Consider the following 20108-nt stretch of genomic DNA (forward strand, 5'->3'; position numbering starts at 1 on the left):
CACCCAGCAGTTGAAACAACCCCATATGACCAAGCACTTTGTGACAAAAAACTCCCTTTTAACAGGAAGAGACCTCCGGCAGATCCAGACTCAGGAAGGGGCAGTCATCTGCTGTGACCGGTTGGGGTGAGGGGAGAGAGACAGGACAAAAGACATGCTGTGGAAGAGAGCCAGAGATTAATAATAACTAATGATTAAATGCAGAGTGGAGTATAAGCAGAGTAAAAAGAGGTGAGTGAAAAGAAACATTCAGTGCATCATAGGAACCCAGCAGCCTAGGCCTATAGCAGCATAACTAAGGGAGGATTCAGGGTCACCTGATCCAGCCCTAACTATAAGCTTGATCAAAAAGGAAAGTTTTTAAGCCTAATCTTAAAAATAGAGAGGGTGTCTGTTTCTGAATCCAAGCTGGGAGCTGGTTCCACAGAAGAGGCGCCTGAAAGCTGAAGGCTCTGCCTCCCATTCTACTCTTAAGTATCCAAGGAACCACAAGTAAGCCAGCAGTCTGAGAGTGAAGTGCTCTGTTGGGGTGATATGGGACTATGAGGTCTTTGAGATAAGATGGGGCCTGATTATTCAAGACCTTGTAGGTGAGGAGAAGGATTTTAACTTCTATTGTAGATTTAACAGGGAGCCAATGAAGAGAAGCCAATATGGGAGAAATATGCTCTCTCTTTCTAGTCCCTGTCAGTACTCTAGCTGCAGCATTTTGGATCAGCTGAAGGCTTTTCAGGGAGCTTTTAGGACAGCCTGATAATAATGAATTACAATAGTCCAGCCTAGAAGTAATAAATGCATGAATTAGCTTTTCAGCATCACTCTGAGAAAGGATGTTTCTCATTTTAGAAATATTGCGCAAATGCAAAAAAGCGTTCCTACATATTTGTTTAATATGTGCATTGAAGGACATATCCTGGTCAAAAATGACTCCAAGATTTCTCACAGTGTTACTGGAGGCCAAAGTAATGCCATCCAGAGTAAGTATCTGGTTTGACACCATGTTTCTGAGATTTGTGGGGCCGAGAACAAGAACTTCAGTTTTATCTGTCCTAATGCTGTTTCTGTACTGTGACGAATTCTGAATCCATTCCTCTGCAGATGATCAGTTCGCTGTTTTAAAACTACTCCTTCACAAATTTTTGAGAGAAAAGAAAGTTGGAGATTGGCCTATAATTAGCTAAGACAGCTGGGTCAGTTATGGTCAGTTTGCAGTCATTCAGACAGAAGAGCAAACGTCCTGATAGAGATCCAGCAAACGCTGCACAGAGTCAGTATGATGGGCTCATGGTCACCTTTTTAATGGATAGCTGCACATTATCAGAATCAGAAAGCCTTTACTGTCATTATTGTGACAGCTGTTGCTGGTCAGTGCATTTCAAACATGCAGAAAGATAAACACAAGAATCAAATATAACTAAAAAATAAATAAATACAGGGATATGTGTGTGTATGTGAATTAGTGAATTTGTCTAAAATACGGGAATATAAATACAAGAGAAAAACCAGCATTCACACATTCTCACATCAAAAAGTTTATATACCTAATAAATAATAGATAATGTGATGAGTATTACACATGGATTTAAAGTAGTGCAGAAATGTGGTATTGCGCTCAAATAAAATACTATTACCAGATACAGTATTGCACTGCTGTGAAATACAGTATTGTGCAGCTGGATTTTTACAGCCCTGCAGTTATCTTATGTAATGAAGGAGCAGGCGTGTTATTGTGAAGTGTAGTAGTCTGATAGCCCACAGACAAAATCTGTATTTCAGTCTGTGTGTTCTGCATTTCTGGGACCTGAACTGCATGCCTGATGGCAGGAGGTTAAACAGGGTGAGTAATGTCTGTGGACATTTTCCTGGCCCGGCAAAGCAGGAGCTGGAAATGTCTTCCAGAGTGGGCAGAGGGCTACCAATGAACCTTTCTGCCATCCTGGTTACTCCCTGCAGAGCGTTTCTGTCTCCTGTGCCGTGTTAGTACTGACTCAGTGGTGGTCCTGTAGGAAGACATAAGCAGTTTCTCCTCTAGCTGACACCTTAGAGGAGATGAAATGGCAGGTAGGGCTGCAGAGTCTGAGTGGGTCTGGTTGTTGGTTTCAGTAGGACAGAGATGAAGGGCTTCATGAGGCAGAACATGAAGGAGATGTGGCAAAGCCATGGCAGAGGAGAGGAGAGGAGACGTTATCACGGCTCAGACTCAGACACGTTGTTTATAACAGGTAACAGCAGGAAAATGGGAGATCAGGTTTAACTGCAGTGGCAGAAACATGAGGCTGACAGAATCACCCAAAACCTCAGCAACATGAAAGTGAAAATGGACCTGTTTACTTCAAAAGAGCCCGAGAAGAGAACGCTAAGGGGGAATATTCCGTTTTTCAGACACACGTGTGTTTGGTAGGATGAGTTTTTCTTTTAGCAACAGTTCGGTCCACTCCACACCAGCTGGTGGCGGTAATGCACCATTCCGCTGTTTGCCCTTCGCCTGAAGAAGACGGAGGCGCGCTGTTAAAATCAGCTGATTGTAGGGCTGCGCGCGGACAGGTACGGTAATAAAGGTGCTTTCACTGTAAATCCAGGCGGTGTTTTCTGTCCTGTCATGTTTTCCCGCTTTAGAGCGGCTCTCTGAGCCGACGGCAGCTGGTTACATATTTGCTAACTTACCCACAGCCTCTCAGTGCTTTCTGCTAACGTTAGCTGCTGAGCCAGCCGTCTGCCTGTTTGTACTGTTTCTGTTGCTTCTGCTGTTCCTGCTGCTCACAGAGTGACACTGAAACTGGAGAGAGCAGTGCAGGGATGCACTCTGGATTTTGGCCTTCTGTGGGCTGATCTCTGCTTCACCGATGGCTGATATCTGGTCGATATTCTCACTCACTGTTTTAGACTAAAAGTCCAAATTCACTAACAGTAATGAACCGGGCTGTGAGACGTTCTCGCTGGTTTGTGTCTCCTTATAGAAGGATACAATCCACCGTCCCAGAAACTCATTCTTCCGTTCATAGTTTGATTCATTGATGCGGTGCTGTCAGCTACAACCATCATTTTCTCAGTATTTATGTATACATCGAGACCAGTGTCACACAACAGCAACATGATGTAATATACAGCAAAAAGAGTAAAACAAATCAGGACCCAGACTGCAGTGAGGATCTGAGGAGGTCTGTCAGTAAAATTGGTGTGAACAGAAAAAAAACATGGAAGATTAAAAAAGTACCTTGGTGTGTCACATCAGTTTTGTACTGTTATAGTAACCCCTAACCCTAAAATAGTATATGAACATTTAATTATTAAAAGCATATCAGAACAAGCTTTTGTTATCAGCCTAGAAATTCACAACCAGTGCATCCCTAACAGACTAAATATATGTAAATCTATAAATAATATATTCATTGCAGCTGTTAAATATAAAGTTTCAGAAATGGTAGAAAAAAATGCAGCTGGGTGTAAAAGTGTGGTTATCGGTGCGGCTGCTCCTGGTCACTTAAGAATCAGAATGTCAGTTTTTATCTGCTGATGTTTTTATCATTGTATCAAAGTAAATCATTTTGTAGTGAGCCGTATTGCAGTTAACTGAATGTAAACTGAATGCCGACTGCGGCTCACGCAGCTTTTACTTCACCCTCAGGACAGACTCGCCATGCTTGACCCACAGGAAAATGGCCTGAAGGATATTCCTGACTATGACGGCATAGAAGATGAAGCTTTCCCGCCACTCCCACCTCCACACTCCCCAGGTCGGGGAGGCCAGGAGGAGGAAGACCCATTTGCAGAAGGTCAGAAGCTGCTGTGCTCTTTTGGGATACTGTGAGGTCTTCAAGAAGGAATGTGGCCTGATTATTCAAGGTTTTCAAATTCAGGATTTAATGAAGAGTAACAGATTTAGTAAAAAGAGCCTAATATGGGAGAAATATGACCTCATCCTAGTCTGTGCAGCAGTCACATTTTGGATGACATGGAGCTTTTTGGAACAGCTCGGAATCTAGACGTAAACAATGTGCATCTTCTGGGTCTTTAAAACAGTTCATCTGTGCAGCATCATAGATAAATATAATTGGGTATCTCATAATATTACTGAATGAAAAGTATAGCACAGAACACTGTGGAGCTCCATGACTAACTTTTGTGTTTGCTTGTTTACATGAATGCATTGAATCTATTGGATAGATACCAACTATCACATTTCCTTTAACACCTCCACTCCATGATTTGCTGTCTGCATTTGAAAGGCAAGCTTGAAGTGTGCCACGCTGCCAGCAAAGTGAGCTTTAAACTTGTCCTGTTGTCATGCGGTGTGTTCACTACAGGAGATGAAGGCGAGGTATCACGGCTGGCAGATGTTCCTGCTGCTAAAAGGAGAGGCGTGAAGAGGCCCCAACCCAAGCTCGACTCCCAGAGGTAGCTCAAACTTATTATGATAGATAATTGAAATACATTAAAATGAGGATTTAAAAGTGAATTAGATGTCAGCTTGTGTGAGGATGTTGGGACACAAGGATGCTGCAGTCATCAAGGGTACACTTTAAATCAGGTGGTACATAATTGTAAGTTATTATATTGATTTTAATTTTTAGCATTCATTTAAATTGATATTATGGTTATTGTATAAGCTTAAGGGTACAGTGTGGAAAATTTTACCACTAGATGACAGTAGATTGCAGATTGCAGTCAACTGAGTTGTGCACAGGGACGATGGTAATTCTTTTGAGGCACGTGGGTACCACCAGCTGGCTCAGAGAGGTGCTGAAGATGTTTGTGACCACATTTCTTAGTTGGTCAGCACAGCACTTCAGGACCCACCCGGGGACATTGCTGGGCCCTGCAGCATTCCATGGGTTAATCCTAGCGAGGATCTTCTTCACTGGATCTGATTGCCGGTTGAAAAGGGGAGCCTTCGTGCCTGGATGGTGTTGTTTGCATCAGAGCAGCAAAGAAATGGTTGAGTGCATCAGGCAGCGTGGGGTTGTTGAGGCATATCTGTGGGCAGGGCTTGTAATCAGAGAGTGGAAGCCTTGCTACAGCCACTGGGTGTCCCCTGTGTTAGTGACGTGGCTGTAAAGTCTCTGTTCATACCGTCTCTTTGGCTCCCTTATGCTACGTGACAGGTTCCTCCTAGCCAGTCTGTATGCTGCTGCATCTCCTGCCATAAATGCTGTGTTTCTGGCCTTCAGCAGTGCACACACTTCAGCACGCATCCAGGGTTTGTCATTGTTGTGACACTTTAGGTGTAGACCGTTGTCACATTGTCAGTACATGTTGGACTGTATGCCTCCAGGTCACGTCCCCTGTCATTTGTGGCCGCCTCCTTGAAGGTGCCCCAATGTGTTGTCTCAAAACAGTCCTGCAGTGTGGGAATAGCATGTTGTGACCAGACTCTGGCTTTCCTAATGGCAGGTCTCTGTTGTTTCACCATGGGTCTGTACATGGGCGTGAGCAGGACTGTTAGATGGTCAGTTGCCAACATGAGAGAGGGGGTGGCTTTGTATGAGTCTCTAATATTTGTGTACACCAGGTCTATTGAGTTGCTCCCCTTGTTGCAAAGTCCACATGTTGGTAGAATTTTGGCAGGACAGATTTGAGACTTGCCTGATTAAAATCTCCTGCTACTATCAAGAAAACACCTGAATGAGCCGTCTGAAGGGCTGGTGTTTTTGTACAGCTCCTCCATAGCCTCCTTTGCATTGGCCCTCGGCGGTACATGCACAATCATGATGATGACTGCTGTAAACTCTCATGGCCGGTACACAGGACGACATCTCGCCGTCAGCGGCTCCGTGTCTGTTATGCAGACCTTTGAAACCACATCGGCATCCAGACACCATGAATTGTTGGTGTAAACTGCCGGTCCTCCTCCTCTATGCTTGCCAGGCAGCGCAGTCACTCTGTCGGCTCTGTGCAGCATTAGCCCCTTTAGCTCCACTGCAGTGTCTATTATGTTTCAGCCGAGCCATTTCTTGGAAACACAGCAATCCCTCATACTGCGCTGGGAGGCTCTAATCCATTTTGCTGTTTAGTGAACAGATGTTAGCCGGGAGGACTGTTGGAACTGCCCGCTTGTGTGGGTTAGCTGTTAGCCATGCACGAACTCCTCTGCGGTTGCCACATTTCTGCATCCTTTCACAACGCTTCTGATGCCTCCTGCTGGGTGTTGCCATGGGCAGCGGTGTCTCAGGGCCTGATCGATGTAGTAGACCAGGGATCCTCAAATCCAGGCCTCGAGGGCCAGTGTCCTGCAGGTTTTAGATGTGTCTCTGCTTCAACACACCTGAGTCAAATATAGAAGTCATTAGCAGGACTCTGGAGAACTTGACTGCATACTGAGGAGGTAATTCAGCCATTTGATTCAGGTGTGTTGGATCAGAGACACATCTAAAACCTGCAGGACACCGGACCTCGTGGCCTGGATTTGAGGATCCCTGTAGTAGACCTAGCTTGTTCAGCTGATGGAGGAGGGTTGGCTGAAGTGCTTTGCAGCAACATTTTGCACTTGCACACTTAGCTTCACTTCACATAGTTTAAACCACACATACCAGTACATTCAGCCACACACACTGCTAAGTTCCTAGGAGAGGTTGCTGTGAGCACCGGTCGCAGCATCATATTCCACCGCAGTACAGCTAAAGGCACAGATGGAAACCAAAAAGAGAATATTAAATATGGTCTTACATTCATCATGTAGAAAGTTCAACGGGTCTAAATAGATGCTAATGCTGCTTTGTCTTGTTTACTGGATATATAAACAGGGAATGGTTTTCTAGCATACTGCTAATTCTGCTTATCTAATCTTAATCCATTATTGTGGTTTAATTTGGTGCTAACATGTGACACATTTTTTCTCTTCAGGCTGATATCAGAAAAAGGACTTCCAGCTCTGAAAACTCTGTTTGACAAGATCCACTTTAAAGGCAAAGGACATGAGGTAGGATCTCATAAATTCTGTCCATCAATCACCTGATGCCCATGGACATCGATTTCTGGGCTAAATTTGCTTGTTGGTTGAAAAGTGAAAGGAGAAAAGTTGTCCTTTCAGGCAGTTAAAATTAATAGAACATTTTCAGTCATGAATTCATTCTTACACACTTTTCTGTTGATTTGAGGTCTGAAATTATTCTTAGTGTTGCATAACAGGGTAACGGCTTACATTTGGTTGAAAAGGGAAAGGTCAGTGGATGTTTTTTCAGTGCATTATTTGACTGATATTCTGTTTGGTTTTGAAATGGTCGTGATCACACATCCACAGCAGCAGCACAGACTAATGCTAACTAATGCTAACATGTTTGTGCCATTTACGCATTTAAAATCCCAGGAGCTCGTCTTGTTTCTTGTCGTAGACTCACGAGGGTAACGCACTGACGTGTTGCTTAAGGAATGTTATTAACAATAGCTGCAGGTAAATGTGCATCTTATTTTCAGAGCATTGTAGCACAGACTCGAGGGATCCACACTCCCTGTGGTCATCAAGTCACGTGGTCCAATCAGATTCAGGTGCTTTCAATGACTCGTAGGACCAACCATTATCACAGAATATTACATACATAATATTATCCAGCTGCTCAGGTCACTGAATTAGCAAGCTAATGCTAATTAGCCCCCAGTCCCCAACACACACGCACTGGCTAGAAGACATGCTGTGGAAGAGAGTCAGAGATTGCATCATGGGAGCCCCCCAGTGGCCTAGGCCTATTGCAGCATAACTAAGGCAGGGTTCAGGGTCACCTGATCCAGCCCTAACTATAAGCTTGATCATAAAGGAAAGTTTAAGCCTAATCTTAAAAATAGAGAGGGTGTCTGTCTCCCGAATCCAAACTGGGAGCTGGTTGCACAGAAGAGGGGCCTGAAAGCTGAAGGCTCTGCCTCCCAACGAAGAGAAGCCAGTATGGGAGAAATATGTTCTCTCTTTCTAGTCCCTGTTAGTGCTCTAGATAAAAGAAGTGCAAGCAAGACAGTGATTCCAAACACACACTGCCAATGCATTAAAAGCGTACCTGTATAGATAAAACACACAGTGGAACACTATTGGTCATGGATTGGCCTCCACAGAGCTCAGACTTCAGTATTATTGAAGCAGTGTGGGATCATCAGAGAATGGAACAAAAGGCAGAAACATCCAAAGAAGAGCTTTGAACATCTTTCAAGAAGCCTGGAGAACTGTTCCTGAAGCTTGCTGTAAGAAATGACAGGAAGGTGCTTCAGAGAGTTCGGGCTGTGTTGAAGAATAAAGGTGGTCGTATCGTTAGAATTATACAAACTCTGTTTTTGCCTTATATAATCTTTGTTTGTTTGCAAATATTTCAGTAAATTGCTGCAGATTCCCAAGCAAAATATAAAGAAAGGAAGAGTGACTCAAGACTTTTGCACAGTACTGTATAGCACCGTGTGCTGGATCGTGAGATCATTTGTACAAACCTCTGGACGGTCCATGCTGGGTTGGCACTGCTGCTTCTGAGGTTGCTGGTATCTGAGGAAGCTGTAGAGGAGTTCAGGATGAAGGGATGTCCTTTCACTTTTAAGCTTAGATGAAAATTTAATGTCTTTTTCAAGATGTCTTTTTGGCTTTTTAGTTTTTAACCGAATCTCAACATTGTTGTAGTGTCGTAGTGTCGAAGTCATCTTTTCAGCGTGTGTTTTCCAGGTTGGAAGAACAAGCATGTCAGACACCGTCCTTTTTCATATCAGTACTCTGTGATGTTGATTTTGACATTAGGCTGCTGACCTGCGCATGCTGATGCAGAAGATGGAGAACTGGGCCCACAGGCTGTACCCCAAGTTGCAATTTGAAGATTTTATCGACAAAGTGGAAAAGCTCGGCAGCAAAAAAGAAGTGCAGGTGGGCTGAAGCTGCAGAATATTTCCTTCAAGTGTGCACGATTCTTACGGGTCCGAATGTGTAATTGTTTGCCTGTTTGTTTTTTTTTTTTTCTTTGCAGACATGTCTTAAACGGATACGACTGGACATGCCGCTGACGCATGAAGATTTCACAGGTGCAGATGGTAAGAAATAAAAGCGCATTATTGATGAGCGGTGTGTTATGATCGGGATACAAGCAATAACCTGTGCAGTTGCAGATAAACTGTACTTCTCATGCTGTACAGGTCGAACCTTTGGCATGCTGACATTCGGTTTTCTTGCTTTCATCCTGTCAAGTCAGTTTTCAGAGCTAATGAGTGGACACCCACCCCAGCAGCAGGTGACATCTTGTCATTCCCGTGTTGTGGCATACTGTGCAGACTGTTTAAAAAAGGTTTTACTGAGTTGGTGGTGGACTTGACTGTGAACCTGGAACTGTGTCCAAATCAGAAACGTCAGGGAGTGAAAAGCCAGGATGGATCTAAGTTTAGTGCCACAGAAAGTAAATTGTTAGGATGCTGAGCAGGATTCGTGTTTTCAGTACTGTGTGAAATTGTGTTCAGGCACTGGTGAGGAAGAGGCAGCAGCCGAAGTGCAGATATTTGGGGATCCTGATCCATTCAGCGTTAATGAGCTACAAGGGCAGATCCAGTCCACTCCAGCCTTCGCTCCTCCACCTACACCCTCTCTGACCGAGGAGCAGCGTAGACGCATGGAGCTGAACAGACAGCGAGCCCTGGAGAAGAGGCTCGCACGCCAGCAGCAGCAGATCAGTGAGTGACAAAAATGTATCACACAGTGGGGACACAGCACAACAGCAGCTACAAATGTTGCAGACCCTCACTAAAAAGGTCCAGTTCATAAAAAATTCACCAGAAAGTCATTTAACTTTTTTGTTGTTGTAACTTTATTTAAAAATACAGTTGTGATATTAAGATTGTTAATTATAAAAAAAGAAAAGAACAAAAAATATTACTCATGTATCCTATTTAAGATTCAAGTACTTCACCTGGCAATCATATTATCAAACGCAGCAATCTGTGAACTGCTCCTCCTATTACGACCTCTGAAATCTGCATATGATTATGCTTCTGGTTACTTTTTAATTAGCTTTATGTCTGTGTAGGTTCTCAGTCATCCAGGTCATAGTAGTCTCTGGAGTCTGAAAAAAGGGCGACTGGATTTCTTTTTGTTTGTTTCTCCTCTCATCTGAAAGGCTTCTTCAGTTCTCAAACCAAAGGTGGAGAGACCCAGTATTTAATCCCCTGGAGGTGGTTATGACCCTCTATTGTTCATGTGCTTAATCGTATGTGCCAAGGTGTGAAAGGAGGCGTGGGTCATTACAATCGGTAGTTTCAGATGAAATCAATTTAGGACTTCACTCCTTTGTTTCATGTGACCTAATTTTCCAGAAATACTGTAATTGCTTACCTTTAATCCCGACTCCTCTCTATGCCGACTCTTTTGAAACTTGGTGTGAGTTTTCAGTGTGCAAAGCTCAACAAAATTCTTTACACATTTTTACCAATTTTTGAAGATAATCAGGACATTGATATTTTACTTCAATACTCCTCCTCTCTTATTGATTGGCTGAATCTTTTGAAACTTGCTACGTGTATCCAACGAGCAAATCTTTACAAAAATGCTGCAGATGAATTTCTGATTTTTCACTCTGAAGCTTGGTACGCGTATTCATGTCAAAGCTCAAAAAAAATGTTGCACTGTTTAACTTTCAGCTTTTTTTTTTAATTCAGAAATTTTAAGAAATCCACCAATTCTCTCTAAAGGTGATCAAACCTGCAGCCAGATTCCTTCCTGTTCCAGTATGTCACATCCTGTACAAGTAAAACAAGCAGAGTTCTACAGGCCAGCAGGTCTCTTGTTCTGTGATAACAATTTTACAACACTAGATGGTGCTATGTGACCCCTTTCAATTTTAATACCTGGGGTCTAAGTCATAATTTGCCCTTTGACTTTTAACCTTTCAAATTTCAGTTCTTAATCAGGACAGCGAATCCACCAATTCTCTCTAAAGGTGAAACGTTATATTTTTCAACCCATTCTTTCCATTTTTCTCCTTATACAGAAACTAACGATTGAAATTCATGGTGTAGAAAACTTGTTAGGTGGTGTTTAATGAGCTGCGGCGCTCTGACCCACACGGATTCCCTTTGAATGTCAAGTATCCACTTCACATGATGGGAGAAAAGCAGATCCTCACTGAGGCGGCAGATTCAGAAATTGTTTGGCATGTTTCCTCTGAAGAATAACCAACTTAAATCATCTACTTTTGTTTATGTTTAGAAATCCCGTATTAAAAAATGTATCCTAACTCCTTTCAAATGAGATGTAGACCTGCAGGAGCCTGCAGTTCATTTTTTAGTAAAGCAACAGACATTTTATTATAATAACAGATTTAATGTTTGATCTTATGTTGGCTCAGCTTCTCAGATGTGAGGATTTGCTCGTCTGATAAATGATAGTGTGCCAAGTTTTGACAGTTTGCTCCTCAAAACAAGAAAAATAAAGACGATCTGAGGTCAGTTATGCAGTTTATCAGTAAAACGACAGCCATGTGGCAGCTGCTCTTCTTTTTACTGTTTGGGTGTGATTAAATTAAGCAGATACTCTTCTATGTTGATTAAAACCAGTGTGTCTATAATTCTCAACCCTTCCAGGCTCTTCAGGCCCTCAGACTGTTGACGCGTTAGGAGCCACGCCTCCAGCTGCTCCCTCACCAAATGTCATCAACAGTTCCTCTGATGGAGATGAAAAAGTAGAGAATTCTGACCTGGAGCCGGCCAGCAGCAACGCCGCCACCACCATCATCATCATGCAGCAATCCAGTCAGCTTCCCCCCAAAGACTCTGAGGGTGAGCAAGAAAGCAGCCCCAGCCCCGAGCATCAACCCAGCAATGACAGCACGGAGGGAGATTAAAGTACAGCAGTACTAAAGTGAAGCTTTGTCCAGTATATGAACTGTAAAGAGCAGATTTAAAGGTTCCTGTGCCAACTCTTTATGGGCAGTGATGTGAATTTATTTAGTTAATATCATAAACACACACAGTCCTACACACTGGGCCAAGGAAAGGTCTAGAAAAATTTTTTAATTGATATACCAAGAAATAGTTGAGTTCTTTACCTTTTTTTTCTTTTAAGTCCAAACAATATCAATAAAAATGTCCTTAAAATGTTACATTCTTGGTGTCTTCTGTACAATCTGCGTTGGCATACACACTATAAGATCATCATAGTTTAGACATGATTTACATCTCCATGATACAGCTGATGCACCTGAGCTTTTTACAAAGATTCTGTTACAACACTCACTCATGTCTGAGTCACCAGCTAAGGCTGAGTGAGGTAACATGGTGACTGCAAAAAGTACTGCAGTATTTATAAATGAAGTTTTATCTGGTGACCTCCCCGGGGTGTAGCCTGTCTCTCCCTTTGACGGCTGGAAGAAGTTCCGGCTTCTGAATCGGATAAGTGGAAGAAATGGAGGGACAGACGTTCTATCAGCCGTAACAACATTTCCACAGTAGTGCTCTGTTATGTCAGGCTGGGCTTTAGTGGGTGAATGCAGTGTCTGTGGACCCACCAAAGATGGTTCTAAATTTATAAAAGTATTTCATTTTTAGCATTTTCTAACAGCAGGTCTGTTTGAAATCTTTCACTAAGCCTTGCTGATCACATTCATGCAGAACACGGCTGCTCACAGAACGCAGCCAAATGTTAGCAGACTTCTTTATTTAAGCTGTTTGATTGGGAACCGCAGGTCAATTAACCAGGGTGCATAAACAATGAGCCAGTGAATTAATGTAGCACAATAACCAGATTTAAAGGGTTCGTGTGATGTTGAGTCAGTCCAATATTAGGCGATACATAACTGTTCCTAATTCATGTATCATTCATTATTTTCAGTGGATGTCTCCAGCTCTGATAAAATGTCTCAGCTTTTTTGACTTAGAAACTATACAGATAATAAAAACTAATCTGCTGCCTTGGTCTTGAGACAGAATTGTCATCTACTGTACACTAATTAATGTTAGTACTTATTTGTAGGTAGTAACTTATTTAGGCGACAGAAGTGGCCTGTGTGCTGCTGGACTGCTCAGTTTTGAAGAACGGTTCTCACAGTTTGGCTAAAAGTTCTTCTTTGTTTCCAGCGTGTTCCCTGCAGTGTGGGCCACACTCAGGTAGTGAGCACTTTGTGATTAATACGTTCCCAAATCTCCTACGACTAAGTTTAACTGTGATAACTAACTGCCGAACCTTAAGGTGACCCTAACATGAAACAAGTAACTTTTCTAACTTTAATGCTAAAATCAAGTCTTAACCCTCAAACAGGTTTTCAGTGTGATGTGAAAAACTTTTCCAACATTTAATCACACTGATAGTTTCCAAAAATATAGCGAGAGATGCTTTAACTTAATTTTGTGTCCTGTGTTCGTGCAGTTTGGAAGAGCCGTTCGCGAGAAAGCCGGAACCCTTTCTGCACACACACACAATCAGGACTTTCTGTGAATTTGTAGCGGCACAAATTAGGCACAGCAGTGGTGACTTTTCTACAGTGCTTAGTTCTGAGTGCTTGACTCAGAGCTGAAGCTGTGCTGCAGCTTTTCTATGCTGTTGATGCAGAGAGGGGTGAAACCATTTCGAGGTCCATCAGAGCCAGCTCTCTGATCTCTTCCAGTACAGAGTACAGACTGGGAGTCCTGCTCTGGCGGAACTCTCTCTCCTCTTTGGAGAGTTTGGGCCGCTGCGCTGTCTTCTCCAGAGCCAGTGCCTCTTCATTCTGGCGCACAACCTCTTGGACCAGCTGCCTGTGGCCCCGAGAGCTGGGCTGCTGGGACGCGGCACTGCGGTGAGGCTTGTTGCTGATGACCTCGAGGTTTAGACAGTCACCGTGGCAAGTTGAAGAGTGGACTGAAATACGGACCTGAAGAGAGCAGAGAAGGTCCAAAGTCAGGATTCTTTAGTTACAGTAACAGCCCCCAATGAAGACGTCTTGATGCTTCAAGTTTTTGTTTCATTATCACAATCTTTGGGTCTAATATGGTCATAGCTTTACAAAGATCAGATTATACAGTCAGGCCAGCTGTTTCCAGCTGAGGGAGGCGCGAGCACACAATGCATTTTTCTGCTGTTTGTTCTGACAATTCCAATTAATGCAAGGGTTCAGTACGTTCTTGTCTTTCTGAAATGATCCTGATTTGGCCCAATGTTGTCATCCATCTGGACTGCAGCATGCAACAATAAGCTAAGTTTTTAGTTTTGTATCTGCCCCTTAACATTCGTTATCCCAGATAAACGCATCAAAGAAAAAATAAGGGATAAAGATGTTAACAGCAGCACCGGCATTTTTCCAATGTCTCAAAACCAAGAACCTTGTGAACACTGTTATCTTTTGTTAACTGGCCTCAGTTACCTGCCCTTTGTGTTTTGATTCTACTTTAATCAGATGTACTGATTCCTAATAATTATCCCACCCCACAGACAGCCTGAGTGCATAAACAGGAAGTAAACACGTGGAAACAATCCAGAATTCCTCACTTCCATTTCATGTTTTCCTGTATATGAAAGTCAGTGTAGAAAAGGCACAAATTGGATGCATTAAATTTCAGCAAAGTACAGAAGTGCAGTGTCTGATGCTGGAGGAGAGCTCCCAGATCCACACTTGATGCTTTCCTTCACAGTGCAATCAAACCTACACCCATGTTTTCCATAGGAGTTTTCACTGTTTGTTACATTTAAAAACAATAAACTGACTAATTTCAAATCATTCATTTCCTGATTTTTAGGAATCATTTTTATCTCATTAATCTTGCTGAAGCTTTGCTACCATAAGATCAGTTAACAAACTAGCAACAAAACTCTAAAGACAAAACAACACCGGCTCACAGCCTTCCTGATGTCGGACTGTTTGAGAAACAGAGAAGCATCTTTATGTTGGACCACAAAGGATTCAATGGTTGGATGAACTCATAATTGATATTCATACAGAGTATGCGGAGTGTGACTTACAGTGATGTGGTCAAAGAGTCTGAACGTTGACGTGCCGCAGCTGGAGGTGGTGGTGATGTGGTCGGGGTATTTTCGCACAGTGCCGCTCTGCCACTCACAGCTGCCGTCCTGTCCTGCTGCCACCACCAGGCCCTCTTTGTTCTTGAGATACACAGCACCCTTCACACCATACCTGTGAACAATATATAATATATTGCCAAAAGTATTCTGTCACCCATCCAAATCATTGAATTCAACTGTTCCAGTCACTTCCATGTCCACAGGTGTATAAACCAAGCACCTAGGCATGCAGACTGCTTCTACAAACATCTGTGAAAGAATGGGTCGCTCTCAGGAGCTCAGTGAATTCCAGCGTGGTACTGTGATAGGATAATACCTGTGCAACAAGCCCAGCCCAGTCATTTGCTACAGACCTCCAAACTTCAGATTAGCTTAAGAACAGTGTGTAGAGAGCTTCATGGAATGGGTTTCCATGGTCGAGCAGCTGCATCCTTACAGCACCAAACACAATGCAAAGCGCTGGATGCAGTGGTGTAAAGCACACTGCCACTGGACTCTAGAGCAGTGGAGACGTCTTCTCTGGAGTGATGAATCACACTTCTCCATCTGCAGTCCAATGGACAAGTCTGGCTTTGGCAGTTGCCAGGAGAATGGTACTTGTCTAACTGCATTGTGCCAAGTGTAAAGTTTGGTGGTGGTGGTGGTGGTGGTGGTGGTGGGGGGTTATGGTGTGGGGGTGTTTTTCAGGAGTTGGGCTCAGTCCCTTAGTTCCAGTGAAAGGAACTCTTAATGCTTCAGCATACCAAGACATTTGGGACAATTTGATGCTCCCAACTTTGTGGGAACAGTTTGGGGATGGCCCCTTCCTGTTCCAACATGACTGCACACCAGTGCACAAAGAAAAGGCCATAAAGCCATGGATGAGTGAGTGTGGTGTGGAAGAACTTGACTGGCCTGCACAGAGTCCTGACCTCAACCTAGTAGAACATCTTTGGGATGAATTAGAGCAGAGACTGTGAGCCAGGCCTTCTCTCCAACATCTCACAAATGCACTTGGAAGAATGCACCAAAAATTCCCATAAACACTCGTAAACTTGTGGAAAGCTTTCCCAGAAGAGTTGAAGCTGTTACAGCTGCAAAGGGTGGGCCGACATCATATTAAACCCTATGGATTAAGAATGGGAAGTCAATCAAGTTCATATGCGTGTGAAGGCAGACGAGCAAATACTTTTGGCAGTATAGCTCATCTGCAGTCAGAGCTGCTGAATGACTGAAATGGGATTTTTAATCAGAGTTCTAAACTAGAGGGTAAATACTGCCTTACTTACTCAGTGACACCGATATCATTCATAACCTGTCCACAGCCTTCTCAAAATGACTACAGGTTACATTTTAATAAACTGTTCATGTTGCCTGGTTCCTGCACAGGGACCAGAAGGATGGAGAACAATGATGTTATTAAAGTACACTTTCCCTGCAATAAACAAGCAGCAACCTTCAGAGGTAAAAAATGAAGCTAACAGAAGTGCCAGAAACTACAGTTTCTCTGGTGGTCACTTGAGGAGACTCACTCCCCACAGACTCTTGTCTTCAACTTCAACTGTGTAATTAACACGGTGCAGGCAGCTGTAACCAGCAGCTGTCTACTAGGCCTCACCCCAGTTAACAGTTACTAAACAGGACTTCTCATAACCTGATCTTCCTTGCTTGTGACTAAAGTTATTAAGTTAATTATTAAGTATTTTAGCATTAATTAGAAGATGTGTGTCTGTACTTGGCACCCCTACAGTTTATTGATGCAGCTTGTTAGCGTTAGCTGATAATTTAATTGTCTCAAATTTACAGGGTAGCAGCAAAAACCTCAATATTGGGGCTTCAAATAGTTCAAGAACCAGCGGGTCTTTTATATGATGCCTATGATTAAGATCCCTCAGATGGCTTGAACTTGTTCTAAGTAGTTTTACTTTATCAAGTTAAAAAAAAAAATAAAAAAATTATATATATATATATATATATATATATATATATATATATATATATATATACGCAATTTAAAATACTCACTATTTAGTGGAACCTCAATACATCCGTATTATGTCTGCAAGGCTTTCTGCAGCAGCAGAATCTCTCTTTTGTCTACAGTCTGGTATAAAAAAATAGTTTTGTTCTCTATGGTTAGTTTCCCCCTTCATAACAACTATAGATATTTTTTAACTCAACAATGTTTGATACTGATAAGGTTTAAAATTAGGGGTGTACAACACACAGAGAGCTGTAGTGACTAGCTGTTTGATAGGCTTCCTCGCTGTAAACTGGAGTCACATTGGTGCTGTTGATGCAATTTGGAGCTTTTTAATGGAATTATATGACAAATAATATGCCCTGCTGTGAGGTACAGCCTGTCCCAGAAATCTGTGCTGCAGCTGGTGAAATTCTAAAGTTTTGTCTGTTATTTAGCACTCATTAGCAGGTCTGTGCTGAAGTATTATTTAAACCTTTATTATAATGGCATTTAAATCATTATTACAGAGAAAACAAATAGAAATAAATATAACTAACACATTTTTTGATTGGGGAAATAAACCTTTAAATCACAAATCAATAGTCATTAATTCTAGTGTTATTTTGTCTGTACACAAATACTGTCGTGCGGAGAGACGACCTCGTTTGTGTAAAGGCCTCAGGCTGTCCCAGAAAGCACTGTTTTAGTGACTGGCAGATCCCAGCAAGATTTGAAAAATGGGTAAAAAATGGGTTAAAATTTTCTATTTTTTCATCCCATATATGTTAAAATCCTATAACTATGCACAACATGAAGCCTGAATGGTACAAAGAAAAAACATTGTAGACTAGTTTAAAACTAGTCTTTTAGGTTCTTAAAATAAGTGCTTATGAGTATTACTGACCAAGGGAAGTGCATGAGCTACTCTTAAAAAGCAGGAACACAGGGCTTCAGATTGATGGGTTATGCAGGTATCATCTGCGTAGATGAATTTCCTGCTTTCGGTGGGCGGCAGATCATTTGTGTATAGATAGCAGAGAACAGGAGCCAGTACCAATCCCTGTGGTAAGATGTTGACTTGTTTTCTACAGTTATCCACTGCTGCACGGTTATCCACACACACCCAGAACCAACTATTCTGTAGAATGCAACAGTGCTGTTTGCTGTTCTTTCAGCGTCTGTGACTGTTTGATGCACGTTCATAGATCTGACATGTTTTTTATGAGCCAAAAAAGCAGGAGGATCAAAATTTGAATGATTAAGTGACCAGCCGGGGCAACATCTTCAGTTTCTTGCAGACAGACTGTGTTCCATGCATATGGAACAGCTTCCTTTTTGCAAAGGTAAGTTCTTCGATGTTGAGGGTGACAATGCAGATAGCTGGACTGACAGCTAGGAAGGTGTAAGACTCAGGCTGTAGTGAGCTGTTATGTAATGCACTTTATATGGGGCTTAGCGGGCCCTCTATTATTTGGCTACAGCTCATGCAGAACACTGCTGCGCATCTTCTAACTGGTGCTCACAAACGAGCACATTTCACCTATTTTAGCTTCGCTCCACTCACTGCCCGTTCATTTTAGGATTCTTTTTAAATTTCTATTTGCTTTTAAATCTCTAAATGAACTTGCCCCACCTCTCTGAGCTGCTACAGTCATATACCACCCGATCTCTCAGGTCAGCAGATCAGCTGATCCTGATGGTGCCTAAAATTAGGCTTAAACTCAGAGGGGACCAGGCTTTTGCTGTGGCAGTACCAAATCTGTGGAATTATCTGCCACTGCATGTTAGCCGGGCCTCATCACTCACTCATTTTAAATCACTTTTAAAAACTCACCTCTTTTCTTTGGTTTGTAACACAAAGTAAGATGCTGAGTCTTTGAGCTGTTTAAATCTTCTGTGTATTTTTTTTATATATTATGTATCACTTAGGTATTTTTATGTATTTATTAAGGTGTTTTATGTATTTTATTTTTCCACTGTACACCACTTTGGACCCTGTGGGTAATTTAAACTGCTTCATAAACAAAGTTGGATTGAGTTTTTTATTCACTGTGCAAACTTTGCTGCAGGCTGACCGCAGCTTTCCTCTTTCTGTCACTGTGACACCTGCTAAAGGTGGATGCAGCATTTACTCCACTACATGTATTCTAAAGCTTTATATACTTTAATGCTACATTATTTTAGATTATGTTATCTAGCAGTATATAAAATAATCAGAATTAGCTTTTTCCCTTTATCTTGTAAAAATGGGCCAATAACAGTGGCCCTCCCACCAGCCAGGGAAAATGTTACAATAGACAGTGAAATTAAGAAAAAAACATTAGGTTACGTGCGTAACCCCAGTTCTCAGAGTAGCATGAGTGAGATGTCTCACTATGGGAATGTGCCTCCCTGCGAATTCCTCACAAGCATTTATCTCATTCTGCCAATTCTGATTAGTTGGTGATCGCGATGACCATATCAGGCAGAGCCACCCACCCTTACGTAGTTTGCGCTACAACATAGTCGTCGTTCAAGATAAGCACCTCTTCTCGCATGTCTTCTGCATGCATGCCAGAGCAGTCCCTAAAATGCCGTCAGGCACAATCGGCATGTCCAAGATGTTCTCCTTTTCCCTCTCTGATAGGTCTGTCAGGTTGAGCCATCTGACATGTTCCTGCAACACCATCATTCCCATAGATTTCCCGCTGCACGCGGAGGCAAAAGTCCGTAATCACAGTGATCTTTTCCCACACATTTGGGTCGGGCCTAGTCGCTATATCTTTGCACAGCTCTGCTTGGTAAGCAGTGAGTCTAGAGGAAACATTCAGCTCCCTAACAGCCAAAGCTGCCTCTTTGTAGGCCCTTTTAGTCATGGCAGACTGAGAATGGTTCGCCTTTGATGGGAGTGTGAGGTTCCTGGAGGATGACGCTGCTCACCACGGATGGAGGTGGGCTGCAACTAACACCTCCATAGGGGCATGCAGAGTAAGCCGTGTTTATCCGTGCCCTCAAAATCCGGGGAAGAAGCCCCTTGTATTGGGCTTCTGCAGCTGAACAGGCAGTCCTTCCATGATTCCGCTATCTCTCCCAATAGCTCCGGGAAGACTGGGAGTAACTGCTTTGCCACCCTGGTGGCCTGGGGCAATTTCATCCCCTTGTAACATGATTTGGTGGTCTCCATTACGACGTCGGGCCACGGAATATTCAGCCTGGATACAGCGCGTTTGCACACATTCTGCAAATCCATGCTGC

General features: G+C 42.8%; 2 protein-coding genes across 4 annotated transcripts in view; one reads left to right on the forward strand and one right to left on the reverse strand.

The window, feature by feature from the left end:
* Positions 1 to 2453: 2453 nt before the first annotated feature.
* tipin (timeless interacting protein) lies at positions 2454 to 12041 on the forward strand. Of its 2 annotated transcripts, none has more exons than XM_030725186.1 (8): positions 2454 to 2544; positions 3626 to 3773; positions 4305 to 4395; positions 6841 to 6916; positions 8702 to 8824; positions 8925 to 8988; positions 9409 to 9618; positions 11524 to 12041. In XM_030725186.1, the coding sequence occupies exons 1-8, from the start codon at positions 2458 to 2460 to the stop codon at positions 11781 to 11783; spliced, it is 1059 nt and encodes a 352-aa protein (XP_030581046.1). In that variant the 5' UTR covers positions 2454 to 2457; the 3' UTR covers positions 11784 to 12041. The 2 variants fall into 2 exon arrangements, with proteins under 2 accessions (XP_030581046.1, XP_030581047.1); XM_030725187.1 differs by having other exon boundaries at positions 2498 to 2544; positions 3608 to 3773.
* Positions 11911 to 20108, reverse strand: part of dis3l (DIS3 like exosome 3'-5' exoribonuclease) — a 35875-nt gene continuing 27677 nt past the window's right edge. Inside the window, exons 17-18 of one of the 2 annotated variants that reach the window (XM_030725184.1) lie at positions 14873 to 15044; positions 11911 to 13787 (exon numbers count right to left, since the gene is read on the reverse strand). In XM_030725184.1, the coding sequence (XP_030581044.1) occupies positions 13470 to 13787; positions 14873 to 15044 (490 nt within the window). In that variant the 3' untranslated portion in view covers positions 11911 to 13469. The remainder of the gene's footprint in view (positions 13788 to 14872; positions 15045 to 20108) is intronic. The other variant, XM_030725185.1, reaches the window with a different exon arrangement.

Source organism: Archocentrus centrarchus, unplaced genomic scaffold, assembly GCF_007364275.1.
Source record: "Archocentrus centrarchus isolate MPI-CPG fArcCen1 unplaced genomic scaffold, fArcCen1 scaffold_48_ctg1, whole genome shotgun sequence".
NCBI lineage: Eukaryota > Metazoa > Chordata > Actinopteri > Cichliformes > Cichlidae > Archocentrus > Archocentrus centrarchus.

Coding starts and splice junctions, on each gene's coding strand:
- tipin (XM_030725186.1), top strand. CDS start 2,458: ATGCACCATTCCGCTGTTTGCCCTTCGCCTGAAGAAGACGGAGGCGCG. Junction 3,774..4,304: donor GGAAGACCCATTTGCAGAAG/GTCAGAAGCTGC, acceptor TGTTCACTACAG/GAGATGAAGGCGAGGTATCA. Junction 4,396..6,840: donor CCCAAGCTCGACTCCCAGAG/GTAGCTCAAACT, acceptor TTTTCTCTTCAG/GCTGATATCAGAAAAAGGAC.